Source organism: Pteropus alecto, unplaced genomic scaffold, assembly GCF_000325575.1.
Source record: "Pteropus alecto unplaced genomic scaffold, ASM32557v1 scaffold30, whole genome shotgun sequence".
NCBI lineage: Eukaryota > Metazoa > Chordata > Mammalia > Chiroptera > Pteropodidae > Pteropus > Pteropus alecto.
Genome location: NW_006429782.1, coordinates 587,268 through 599,003, shown reverse-complemented (window position 1 = coordinate 599,003; position 11,736 = coordinate 587,268). Strand labels below are relative to the sequence as shown.

The 11,736-nt window shown below is 61.7% G+C and overlaps 2 protein-coding genes across 3 annotated transcripts; both read left to right on the top strand.

Moving 5' to 3' along the window:
- The first annotated feature begins 1,885 nt into the window (after positions 1–1,885).
- On the top strand, positions 1,886–6,735 carry CIRBP (cold inducible RNA binding protein). 2 transcript variants are annotated; one of them, XR_001516484.2, is made up of 8 exons: positions 1,886–2,042; positions 3,121–3,229; positions 3,312–3,418; positions 3,493–3,631; positions 3,728–3,809; positions 3,919–3,989; positions 6,325–6,457; positions 6,582–6,735. XR_001516484.2 is itself a non-coding variant. In XM_006904051.3 (7 exons), the coding sequence occupies exons 2-7, from the start codon at positions 3,127–3,129 to the stop codon at positions 4,373–4,375; spliced, it is 519 nt and encodes a 172-aa protein (XP_006904113.1). In that variant the 5' UTR covers positions 1,886–2,042; positions 3,121–3,126; the 3' UTR covers positions 4,376–5,131. The 2 variants fall into 2 exon arrangements, 1 of the variants encoding a protein (XP_006904113.1); XM_006904051.3 differs by lacking the exons at positions 6,325–6,457; positions 6,582–6,735 and adding an exon at positions 4,359–5,131.
- A 142-nt stretch (positions 6,736–6,877) lies between these two features.
- Positions 6,878–10,288, top strand: CUNH19orf24 (chromosome unknown C19orf24 homolog). Its single transcript, XM_006904050.3, has 3 exons — positions 6,878–8,113; positions 9,097–9,213; positions 9,902–10,288. Coding segments are annotated over exons 1-3 (405 nt in total). The 5' UTR covers positions 6,878–7,826; the 3' UTR covers positions 9,903–10,288.
- The last annotated feature ends 1,448 nt before the right edge of the window (positions 10,289–11,736 follow it).

The following is an 11,736-nucleotide window of genomic DNA, read 5'->3' as shown; positions in this document are numbered from 1 at the left end:
GTTACACACCTGCGAAACAGGTACACGGAACCCACGCAATGCCTGGTGCAGGCACACCTGGCGAAATATCCACAGGTATGGCTCCACACCATCATGGGAACCCAGGACAGTCGTGGGTACACATGGAGCCCGTATCCAGCAACGGGATCGTAGTAAACGCTTAATAACTGCGTGCCGGCGGAATGAATGAATGAATGAACAGGGCACTTCACAAAACCAGGAGAAGGCGGACTCGGAACCACAGACCGGTGGGGGCGGGGCGGAGAGCGATCGGGGCGCGGGGACTGCAGGGACCCCGTGGCCTGGGATGGGGCAAGGAGCCTCTGACCTGACTTTACTAGGAAAGCAGATCAGAAAGGGTGGGCGGGAATTGCTCCTGGGCTGGGGAGCCGGGCCCCAGGCCCCCCCTTGGGCTGCCAGCGGGAGGGGGAGCTAAGTGCTGATGCCTTTCTCTGCTCCTTTTAATAACCACGCTGCGTGAGTGGCTGACGCAGCAGCGGGCTGCTGCTGACTGGGAATTGTTTGGGGGGGGGAGGTGCAGAGGGGGCGGCGGTGAATCATGAGCTGCCGCCTGGGAGAGGGGGGGTCTCAGCGACCTTGGCACGGGAATCAGGGTCCATACCCAGGTTCCTGCTGCATCAGTTAGATCCACCTGAGGGATCAAGAGTGGAGCTGGAACTTCTCTGGAGTGGGCAGTAAAGCCGGCTGTGAGGTGTGTGGCGGGGGGGCCTCTGAAATCCCGACATTTCTGCGGGAGGTCTGCCTTCTGAAGCCTTTCTAGTCTGGGGCTGTAACTTGGGTCTTTGGTCTGACAGGCAGAAGTCTCCACTAGCTTCTTCCACCCAATGGAAGGGGCCAGGGCCTCGGGAGGCCTGGGCAGGGGGCAAGTGTTGCCTATAAGAGGAGCGCCCATAAAATGGCCTTGAGGCTCCCCAGGCACAGCCTTGGGGTTGAGGGTCTCTACAAAGCTGCTTCTCCTGATAGCAGAGGTCTTGGGACGCCTCTAAAAGAAGAAAATGACGCAGGGGAGGAGCAGAGGCGGCCCCCCATGGGTAGTGAGTGGGTTCTGGGTATGGTGGGGCAGAGGTGCTAGAGACTGGTGGAGGAAGGCTGGGGCTGAGCTGAATGCAGGGGTGCAGTGGGCACTCGAAGGCTGGGCCCAGTGGTGGGCTTGGGAGGCCAGGTGGAGGTCAGCCTGAGGTCTATAGCTGCAATGCACAAGTGTTCCGCCAGGTGGGGGTGGGGGTGGGGGCGAGGCCAAGTCAGGGTTGGATTAGAGTTAGGTGTGGGTGCGGGTTGGGTAAAGTTGGGGTGCCCGAAAGTTGGGAAGTAGGAGGAATTGGGACAGTGGGTGGTGGATACTGGAGTCCACATAAATGGGCATGTGTCAGTATTGGAGTTTGGTGGGCTTTGCAGCCGATCACGTGATTTCAGGAGCTTTAGGGTCCTGGGAGTGCTCGGGTGTGGGTTATGTGGGCAAGTGTATCAGGACTGGTGCTGGGGTTCAGATGAAGTTGGTGCATCCGGGACCTTGGGCTTCGTGGCTGCGGAACCCTGGGTGAGGTCAATATGCCGGCGATTGCTGGAGTACAGCAAAGGTCAATGGTGGGGCGACGCCCGGGGCTCCGGCCCTCGGCATCAGAGGCCTGAGCCCTGCTTTGTTCCCGGCCGGAGGCCTGGAGGCGGGCACGCGGAAGTGGGTCAACCCCGCCCCGACGCGCGCCTGCCACGCCCCCCGCTCGCGGGTGGGGGACTGCGGACTGTGCGCATCCCCGCCAATCATCGCGCCCCGAGCCGGCGCGCGGAAGGAGGCGGGGCCGAAACAAGCCCGGCCCCCCAGCTCATGAATATGAGGCGCGGCCGTGGCCTCTGGGGCCTGGGATTGGCCAGCGCTGTGCGGGGGGCGGGCTCGGGGGGCGGAGCCCGGAGGCGATGTACATAAGGCCGGGCGCCCGGCGCCCCCCTCACTCGCGCGTTAGGAGACTCTGGTCGTTCTGCTTCGCCGTCTTTCCGCCTGCGTGAGGGACCTGCCCGACACAGTGGTGAGGGCCCTGGCGGCACCGGCTCCACGGGCCCGGGCGGCGGGCGGCCTGTAGCCGTACAGACGAGGCGGGGCAGCGGCGGCACGCCCCTGGGCGGGGGTGGTCCCAGGGCGGGCCCGGGGTAGAGTCCGCCCCGCCGGCGGGGAGGGGCAGCGAGAGACCGGGCCGAGTCGCGGCCGCAGGTCGTCTCCTCGGTAGCCTAGGCTCGCCGAGAGCGAGACACCACCGCAAAATGGCGGCGGCGACGGCGAGGCTGTGCCCCGCGAAATGGCGGGAGCGCCGAGTTCCCGGATGAAGTGGCGCAGGCCGCGCGCAGAGCGCATGCGCGCGGCGAGGGCGGGCCTGGGGCGGAGCCACGTGGCGGGGCCCGTTCGGGACTCCGGCTTTCCCGGTTTCCCGTTGCAGTTGCAGGAGGGCAACGCGCTCCCCCTCCCCTCCGTGTCCCACTCCGCATCCCGTCGTGCTAAGTTTGGTTGAGTTGCGCGGTTCCAGGCCTGTGTTTCCGGAGCCATTTGGCAGAGGGCCCAATCCGGAAAAGGGTCGCTCTTAAGTCAGCACCCGCCCCACATTTCCACGTCGGAGCCTCTCCCCACCCCCTCTCCCACCCCCTTGTTCCCTATGGAGGCCCAACCTACGACCCATCCTACAGCAGACCATTTTGCCACACTGCGCCTGGGCGATTGTTAGGAATTAGGCCTTCGTTTGCAAAGGCGGGCGGGACGAGGCGCACTCGGCCGGTTATGAAGTAGGACATACTTCCTTTGAGTGTCCATCCCTAAACGTACCCTAAGATGACATTTGAGGTCCAGAGCCAGGGCTGCACTGAAGAGAGCTGGGGTGCGGTCCCTCCCTCAGGGAGCCCCGGTGCCGGGCGGGCTTGAGCAGGAAAAAGGGGCCCAGGGCGATGAACGAGTTCTGAGTATTTTTGAGTTAAGTTCTGGATGTGGGCTTGGGATGAGTAAGTGACGCAAATTTCCCAGTGAGTTCCTATTAAGCACAAGCTCTTTGTATAAACTATAATGGGGTGAGTGATGAAGCCCCTGGAGGGTTTCCTTGAGGATTTCAATGTTTGTTACAGGCTGCCATGGCATCAGATGAAGGCAAACTTTTCGTTGGAGGGCTCAGTTTTGACACTAACGAACAGTCGCTGGAGCAGGTGTTTTCCAAATACGGACAGATTTCCGAAGGTGAGGCTGGCGCCGGGCCGACGGCTGAGCAGGGCCTCTCCTGGGGAGGCTGGGTGTCAACTGCAGATCTTTTCTCCTGCAGTGGTGGTCGTGAAAGACAGGGAGACTCAGCGGTCGCGGGGCTTTGGGTTTGTCACCTTCGAGAACATCGACGATGCCAAGGACGCCATGATGGCTATGAACGGGAAGGTGAGAGGCACGGGGTTCGGGCTCCTGAGGGTGGGAGGTGAAGAGGCTGACCTGAGCCAATCTCCCTCCTCCAGTCTGTGGATGGGCGACAGATCCGAGTTGACCAGGCCGGCAAGTCGTCTGACAACCGATCCCGTGGGTACCGAGGTGGCTCTGCCGGGGGCCGGGGCTTCTTCCGTGGGGGCCGAGGCCGGGGCCGTGGGTTCTCCAGGGGTGAGTGCCACTCTTGGGGCCTGAGGCCCTTGGGGTCAGGGTGGGAGAGGTGTTGGCAGGAGCTGGTACCCACTTGTTTTTCCTGTCCGTTTGTAGGAGGAGGGGACCGAGGCTACGGGGGAAGCCGGTTCGAGTCCAGGAGTGGGGGCTATGGGGGCTCCAGAGACTACTACAGCAGGTGAGGGTGTGGTCTCGTGCTGAGCATGGCAGGCTTCTGTCTGGACGCTGGCGCGCAGGGGCGAGCAGACCAAGGGGCGCTCCAACACGCACATGTGTCCTTCCCACAGCCGGAGTCAGGGTGGTGGCTATGGCGACCGGAGCTCGGGCGGGTCCTACAGAGACAGCTATGACAGTTACGGTAAGTCACGCTCTGAGGGCCTGCGGTGGGAGCTCAGCAAGCCCTCTGTGAGCGACACTCAGACCTTGTCACTGTGCTTGCCCGTGAGGGACGAGACTGTCTTCTCAGGTCTCGCTGCCAGCAGCCGTTTTTGCCACAAAACAAAAGCTAAGCCAGACTGACCAAGGAGGAAAGGGAGACGAGGGGCCCGCCGAGCGGGCAGCATAAGTGCATGTGCGGCCGCCCGGCCCCGCCGCCCTCGGCTGTGGGGGGGGTTGGTTGCTCCTGAGGCCGCAGGGCCGAGCCCTCCAGGTCTGGACCCGGGAGTGGAATGCTGCCTCTTGTCGCGTGCTTCAGTGCCTTTACACTGTACCTGCTTCTTGTTCTCAGCTACACACAACGAGTAAAAATCCTTCCTGCTCAAGATCGTCCTTCCAATGGCTGTATATTTAAAGATTTTGGGAGCTTCGCTGAATCGTTAATGTGTAGTGAACACACCTCCTTGTACCCACTTTTGTAGTCTTATCGGTTCTGATCTTGTCAAACACAGCCTGACTGCTTCTGACCCCCAGATGGCCTCATTACTAGACTTTTCTTTTTAAGGAAGCGCTGTTCGTTTTTAAGGGTTTTAAAAACGTTTTGAAAAGCACTTCAGATTTCACTTTTTTTTTTCTTTTTTTTTTTCTTTTTTACCATGAGCCATGAGTTTTTAAGAAAATCATCGGGGTCGTGTGGGTTTTGTTTTTGTTTGTGGTTGTGTTCCCTTTTTTATTTCCCTTTCTATTGGGGTTGGCCCCGTGAAGTTGGGTGGGTGCCCCAATTCAGTCCTCCCTGAGATCGGACTCTGAGTCCACTGTGTCGGAAGCTGACGAAGCTGCGGCTTTTTTCCAGCTCCACGTACTGTTTCTGAGTGTAGCTCGGTAGGCCCCGCCCCTGGGCAGCAGCAGAGGGGCCCGGCTGTACGGCCCATCCGTGCTGTGTGTGACCCACAGTCGCCTTGCAGACGTCCCTGAGAGGTTCTTGAAAATGTTTATTTATATTGTCCTTTTTTACTGGAAGACGTGTGCATATCCCATCGATGTTGTATTTGAAGTGGTTAAGGAATTCTTGTACGCAGTTTTCTTTGGCTTTACGAAGCCGATTAAAAGACCGTCTGAAACGAACCTCGCTCTGCCAAGTTCCCTTTCATTGCACAACGCACTCCCGCCGCGAGCACGCGGCGCCCAGCCCGCAGCAGAGAGGGCAGCTTGCGGAGCAGGCCCGCGAGTCCTGCCTGAGGTCCACGGACAGCTAGACCCAGGAAGGCAGAGTAAACTGACACTGGCGGGCCCCTCGTGACAGCCGACCGCCACTGGTCCCCGTTAGCCGAGCAGGTGGGTGACGGGAGTGGGCAGGCCAGACCGCAGGGCAGCCCTGGGAGGCTTCTGGCAGTGGCAGCCGGAGGGCTCGACGGGGCGGGCAGCTCAGCAGAGACAGTGGACATACGGGCACCTGACGCTGACCCAACTGCCTTAGCCCAGGAGCAGGCCAGAGAGCGGACCGCAGGCAGTGTCCCTGGGGGACTGCAGACCGACGGCTCGTTAGCTTAGTCTTGCTGTTGCTTCACAAGTTCTGAGCGTTCTCCGCTAGCCTGTGGAAGCTGCAGCCCTCGGAGGACAGAAGTGTTGTGCGCCCAACAGAAACCTCTGAGACGCAAGCTGCTCCCTTGGCTAGCTCATATGTGGAAATAGCCCTGTAATTCGAGGTAACTCCTTTCGCTCGTGTCCACATCCCTCCTCTTGTCGAGCTCGTTTGAAAGTAAAGTAACGTGCCCGGGGAATGTTCCCTTGACTGGTTTTTGCTTTTCCATTTTTCTTTTTTGAATCAAGCTAGAATTAAAGTCAGACCCTGGCCGTAACTTCCCCGCCTGCGGCCAGGTGAGCGGCCCGGGCAGTCACGCTTCGCAAGTAGGTTCGATCCGTAAGCGGGATTGGAGACCACCGAACATCTTGCCTTTTGGATTTTTTGTTCGTCAATTGACCGTCTTTTTCCAGACCTCCTTAAGTCATGCTCCTAACCGTAGCGCTCTGATGTCTGTTGCCGCCATGAGTTTTTTCCCAGAGCCCACACCAGTCTCTAAGCAGCTCCATCCCAAGTGGGTCGCTGGCTCTGCTTAGGGATGGAACGTGGCCTGGCCCACCTGAAAGGCGCAGGCCTGCCCTGGGCACGCTGGCTCGTGATGGGGCCTTCTGTCGGAATGGCCCCGCTGACTAGCTTGACACCCTCCTAGGCGCTGTGGATGGTTTCAGGGGAGGTGGGGGGGGCAGCTGTGAGCACGTCCAGGACCCGGGGGGGTAACGCTCCTTTGCTTTGGCAGGTTGAAGGGAGACCAGTGTGATTCAGAAGGGCGGCCTGAGAGCAGCAAAGACCTGGGCTCACCGTCCCAAGAGGGACTTCACCTGGGAGCAGAAGCCAGAGGCGCAGCGCCCTGCCCTCACAGCTGGTCACCTGTAAGTGCTTTTCTGTGTGGGGGACAGGAAGTCCTTTGGTGGGTTCTCTGGTGTCCTTTTCCACGGGGAGCATGGGTGCGGCCACTTGCTGGAGCCAGCTTGCCCCCATCCTTCGTTTTTCCAGCAGGTGCTTCGTTGGCGCGGTTGGGGTGTGGGCCTTCAAGTTGCTCCAGGAGGATGGGTGTGTTGACAGCTCGCATGTGGCCAGTACTCACCTGCAGCAGCGTGACAGGACGTGGAAGTCAGATTTGAATAAAGGGCGTGTGTCCACCCAGAAATCTTGAGTCTGGTTTGGGGCGCGGCAGCGGAGGAGGGTGGGTCCCTGAGCCTCAGGTGGAAGCTGCGTTGGAAGGGGTGGGTGCTGGTGTGAGTCCCTCAGAAAAGGCCTCATCTGGCCTCGGTTCAGGGAACAAGCTGGACCGGAACCAGACCAGTCAGTCACTTCATCGTCTTGGGGTCTGAGGAGGTGCTCCCTGGGGCTCCTCATCTGAAGGGGGCACCCAGATCTTCCAGGGTCCTGGCAAAGGTCTTGGGCACAGTGCCCCTGAACACTTTTCATCTGTGCTGCACACAGGGCCCAGCTTGCTTTCTGAGCTGGTTCAACTCCTGCTCGGGTCATGGGGTACAGAGAGTTGGACCCTTGGCCTGTCAGCCCAACTGCCGCCAGGGCGGAGAGGATGGAAGTAGTCGATGTAGTGTGTGGTCAGGGTGGCCAAGGTGCCCAGGGTGCCCTTCCACCCCCTCACCTCCTGGGTGTGGCCCAGCGGGATTCCCAGGCTAGGGCACATGAGCCTCCTCTGGGAGGGCTCAGCCTGCAGCAAGGGCCACCCCGGTGGTCCCACCAGGCCCCCTAGGGTGAGCCTAGCTGGGGACCAGAATAGCTGAGTTCCCAAGGCCGCCCCCGTAGGATGGAAGCCCCAAGGGCCCTGTGCTGAGCAGGCCTTGGCCTTGCCTCCTGCTCTGGTCTTTGACCGCCTTCCACCATGTGCTTTGGGAACCTGGTTTCTGGGGAGTGGTCCTAGGGTACTGGCGAGACGTCACTTCCCCTGCTGCCCAAACTCCGCTCTCCAGGCACCCAGCTCTTGACCTGTCCCCCGGAACAGGGACCTCGGCGTGGCTGTGGCGGTCCGTGCGGGGGACGGGAGGGAGCAGGGTCGCCACAGGACGCGAGCCGATCCGGGGTGCGCGCGCAGTCGGTGGCGCGCGGAGTACTGTGGAAAACGTCCGGGGTTAAGCCAGGTAAGCGGCCAGGGGGTGGGGCGTCTGGTGCTCGGCTCCGCCCCCCCGCGCTATTGGCCAGCACCGCCCCCGCACCAGTGAGTGACGGGGGCTCCCGGGGGCGGGGCGCAGTCGCCGCTTCCGCCAGGCCATGGGGCCGCGCGTGCTGCCGCTGCTGCTCTTGCTCCTGCCGGCGCTGCTGCTGCTGTTAGCGCCGCTCTGTGGGGCTGAGGAGCCCACGCCTCCGTCGCCGAGCCGCGTGGAGACCACGCTGTCGTCACTGCAGGCCGTGACGAACGGAAGCAAGCCGGACGCGCTGCACAACAGCACGCATCCGGGGCCGCCGGGCTCGCCGGGCTCTCCGCTAATACGCTCCTTCTACGTGCTCACGGGCTTCTGTGGCCTGGTGGCTATCTACTTCCTCATCCGGGCTTTCAGGTGCGTCAGGCGCACGCCGCCGCCGCTCTGGTGCGGCCAATCAAAGCGCGCGTCACTCCGCACGTACTGGGGTGCGAGATCCCAGCTCTTCCGGAGCGGGCGTGGGCCTTTCCGCGGCGTCGTCACGTGGTTTGGGTGCGTGGGCGGGGGGCCGGCTGTCACGTGATATCCTGGTGCTTCGTGACGCGGCGGTGCGGATGTCGCTTTAGCAGAAGTAGCAATCGACGCTGCAGTGTACTTTTGGGGGGCGGGAGGGTGCGCCGGCTTTATGTCCCTGTCTGCATCCCCTCTGCCAAGCGACACCCACCAATCCAAACTGGGCCTGCGACCCCTGCCAATACTGTCAGGACTGAGGACTCTTCATCCTTCCCCACGGCCCACCCACCTTGCTTGGCTCTGGTTCAGGCCCACAGCTTCCGCTTTTCTCTCCCTGTCCGGGGCTGATCTCCGGAGGACTTTTGTCACACAGAGGTGACCATGTCCAGACGCTTTAAATTAGGGGCCTGTCCGCGCCCCACTGACACTCCTGTGAGAGCAGCGCTCTTGTTCTGAGCGCTTGACCTTCTTCGCATCCGCCGCAGAAGGTCCCCCTTCTTTCTCTATGGGCAGTCAGGAGCGTGGCTTTCGGCCTGAGGCAGCCCTCAGTTCGGTGCCTCTGACAACCCCTCACCCATGAGACTTAATTAGCTCATCAGTGGAGTGAAACGGACAGCGCCCCCCTCCAGAGGTCCTGGCCCAGGGGCCCGCCAAGGGAGGCGTCCACCTCTCGTTTTCCATATAAGAGCAGCTAATAATTACTAACGGTTAAAGAGGCACATGTCACGCAATTACACAAGAAGTCTCCACAGCAAGGCTTCAGGGGTGGGGCAGAGGAAGCCGAAGCCAGAAGCGAGGGAAGGATCATGCGGGGAAATGGGATGGGGTGTCACTGCCCCCAGAGGTGGCCAGAGACGGCCACTGATGACACTCGGGACTGCTTCCAGGTTGAAGAAGCCCCAGCGGAGAAGGTACGGCCTCCTGGCCAACACCGACGACTCCACCGAGATGGCCTCTCTGAACAGTGACGAAGAGACCGTCTTTGAGACGAGGAACCTGAGATGGTAGCGCAGCCCTGTCCCCATCGCCCTGGCTCTGGGTGGGTGGGTGGGCGGGCGGGCAGAGTTGGAGAGGCGTGAAGGCTGCGTGCTTGGAGTCATCCAAGTAACCACAGCCCAGTTGAAGGCTGTGCGGTCTTGGGCAAGACACGCCCCCCGCGAGCCTCAGTTTCCCACTTTTTTAAGACGAGAAAGGGCCGCAGAGCTTGAATCAGAGCTCTGGGCCCGGCCCTGAAGACCGGGATCCACACTGCGGGTGCTGTGGAGGGGGGTGGGTGTGGTCTCCTGGCCCCAGGATGAGCATCGTGTGGGGAGGGGGGGACTGGGAAGAGGGCTGGACTGAGGATGCAGGGGCTGCTGGCACAGAGCCTAGCCTGGGTCTGAGCAGGGAGTGATGTCTGTCCCAACCCCAGCTTGTTGGGGTGCAGGTATGGAGGCCGAACCAGGGGACAGTTCTGATTTCCTGGGCCCCCCAGGGGAGACATTGAGATGCTGCGATAGCTTCCCTGGTCTGCCACCCCTGTCTGGGAGACCCCCTTGTCCCGGCTACACAGGCAGAGCCAAGCAGGCTGGGGGAGGGGAACCCCTGTGGCCCTGGGGGCAGGGGCTGGACAGGTGAGAAGCTCCTGGTCACATGGAGGGTGAGCCCTCAGGCACAGCTCCACATCTCTCACCCCTGCCCCTCATCTTCCAGATGCTCAGGTTGGGGAGGTGGTGTTTCCAGCCGCCCTGAGGGAAGGACGGAGACGGGGGGCCCACTCCCAGGGCCGGGACACCCCCAATTCGGCAGCTGGCCTGAGAGCTCGTGCGGGGACTGCCCAGCCGTCCTGAAGCAGCCTTGGCCTTCCACCTGGACAGGACCACCCACGATGCTAGGTGCAAACCAGAGGGACCCTGGAGGCCCCACCCAGGGCTCTGAGGCCTCCTGGTCAAGCTATGACTTGTTCTGCTGACCCTGCCCCATGGGGACACAACAGCCCTGAGGTGAGGCCTGGCGAGCGAGTGAGCCGAGGGACCTGTTTGGGAGCATCTTCCTGCTGGGTGGGGGACAATAAAGGCAGCAGTGGCTCTTTGACTGGCACCCTGCTCCACACTGGGCCAGACCTGGCATCCCGGCTCACAGAGCGGGTGTCCGCCATCCGTGTCCACGCTGGCCTCCTTTGGCCTTGCCCTCAGCTGTGCAGAGGGTCTGGGGGAGTCCCACAGCGTGGACAGGGAGAAAGTGGATCCGCCGGGCTCCCTCTTCTGTGCTATGTTCAGCCTGGGACGCTTCGAGGACCATGCCCTCTGGGACCCTCGCCTCACCCCACTCACACTCCCAGCACCCTTGCTGCCCCTCCCCCATCGGCCTCCCGTGGGATCGTTGCTGAACTGGGCCCATCCGGGCACCTCTCGTTCCGAGTGAGGGGCTGCGTGGGTTCTCCTGTGGGCCTTGTCTTCCCTAGACCCACTGTATATGGGAGGGTCCAGCTTTGTCACCTCTGCCCTCTGTAAATCTGATCTTGGGGAGTTGGAGGGGAGGGGCTGGTGGGTGGCCTGCAGCCTGAGGCTCCTCTAGGTCACTGGCCAGTCATCACGGCCATGTCATTAGGAGGAGCTGCCACCAGGTGGCAGCCTTGCGCTGCCTGGTCTCTGCCCTGCTGGGCCCAGGTGTGGCTTGGGCTCCCCAAACAACTGTACAAGTTGGGGAGATAGCCCTCTGGGGGGCCTCTTTTTTTTTTTTTTTTTCCTTCGGAGCCTCACCTTGTCTCCATGTCCACTGTGGGGTGGGTCTTAGGACCCATCACCGCCCTGGGCCTGTCCACAGCCCACCAACCCGCCTTGCTAGAGCTGAGCCTAGGTTCCGGCCCATTGCCGGGTGCAGGGGCGCCGTCTCTGCCATGGCGAACTGGACCCCAGCTTGCTTCCTTGCTGTCTGCCTTCCAAGCTCCACTCGCACTTCCCTTTCCCCCTCCAGTGCTCAGCTGCCCCTTCCAGGGAGTCCTCCCTGACTGTACCCAGTTCCCCCGCACCATTCTTTGCAGACCCTCCAAGGTCGAGGAGGTGAGGCCAGAGTCTTTGGGAGGCCTCGAGGTGTTCGCAACCCCTGCCTCTCGGGCCCTGTGGCTTCCTTTCCACCTCTACCCGCCCTTCTCTCCCCGGGCATGTCTCAGCCGCCTCCCTGCTCACATCTCCATCTGCACAGCCTGTCCCTGGGTCTCCTTTCGTTTCCGCCTGTCTCTCTCTGCTCCCCGTCTCTCCCTCCGTGTCTGACCCACTGGGACATGCTTTTAACAGGCGCGCAGACACCGTGCCGCCCCCCGCCCTATGATCTGCGCCCCTCTCCGACAGCTCTGAGCAGTTTCTCGAGCTTCAAAAGGCACATTAATTACTCTAATGAGGTCAGGAGAGACCCCGCGTGTTTGCCATCCGGAGCTGGGAACACACTGCCCGCCCTCAGCCCGGCTGCCTCCTGCTCACCCCCGCCAGGCGGGGAGGGGCGCCCTATGCGTCCAGGCCCCAGCGCCTGTCAACGCCCATCAGCCCCAC

Bases quoted from the DNA above. Each gene is read 5' to 3' on its own strand.
- CIRBP (XM_006904051.3), top strand. From the start codon at position 3,127: ATGGCATCAGATGAAGGCAAACTTTTCGTTGGAGGGCTCAGTTTTGAC. The intron at 3,419-3,492 runs GTGAGAGGCACG...TCCCTCCTCCAG, and splicing joins TGATGGCTATGAACGGGAAG to TCTGTGGATGGGCGACAGAT. The intron at 3,810-3,918 runs GTGAGGGTGTGG...TCCTTCCCACAG, and splicing joins TCCAGAGACTACTACAGCAG to CCGGAGTCAGGGTGGTGGCT.
- CUNH19orf24 (XM_006904050.3), top strand. From the start codon at position 7,827: ATGGGGCCGCGCGTGCTGCCGCTGCTGCTCTTGCTCCTGCCGGCGCTG. The intron at 8,114-9,096 runs GTGCGTCAGGCG...GACTGCTTCCAG, and splicing joins TTCCTCATCCGGGCTTTCAG to GTTGAAGAAGCCCCAGCGGA.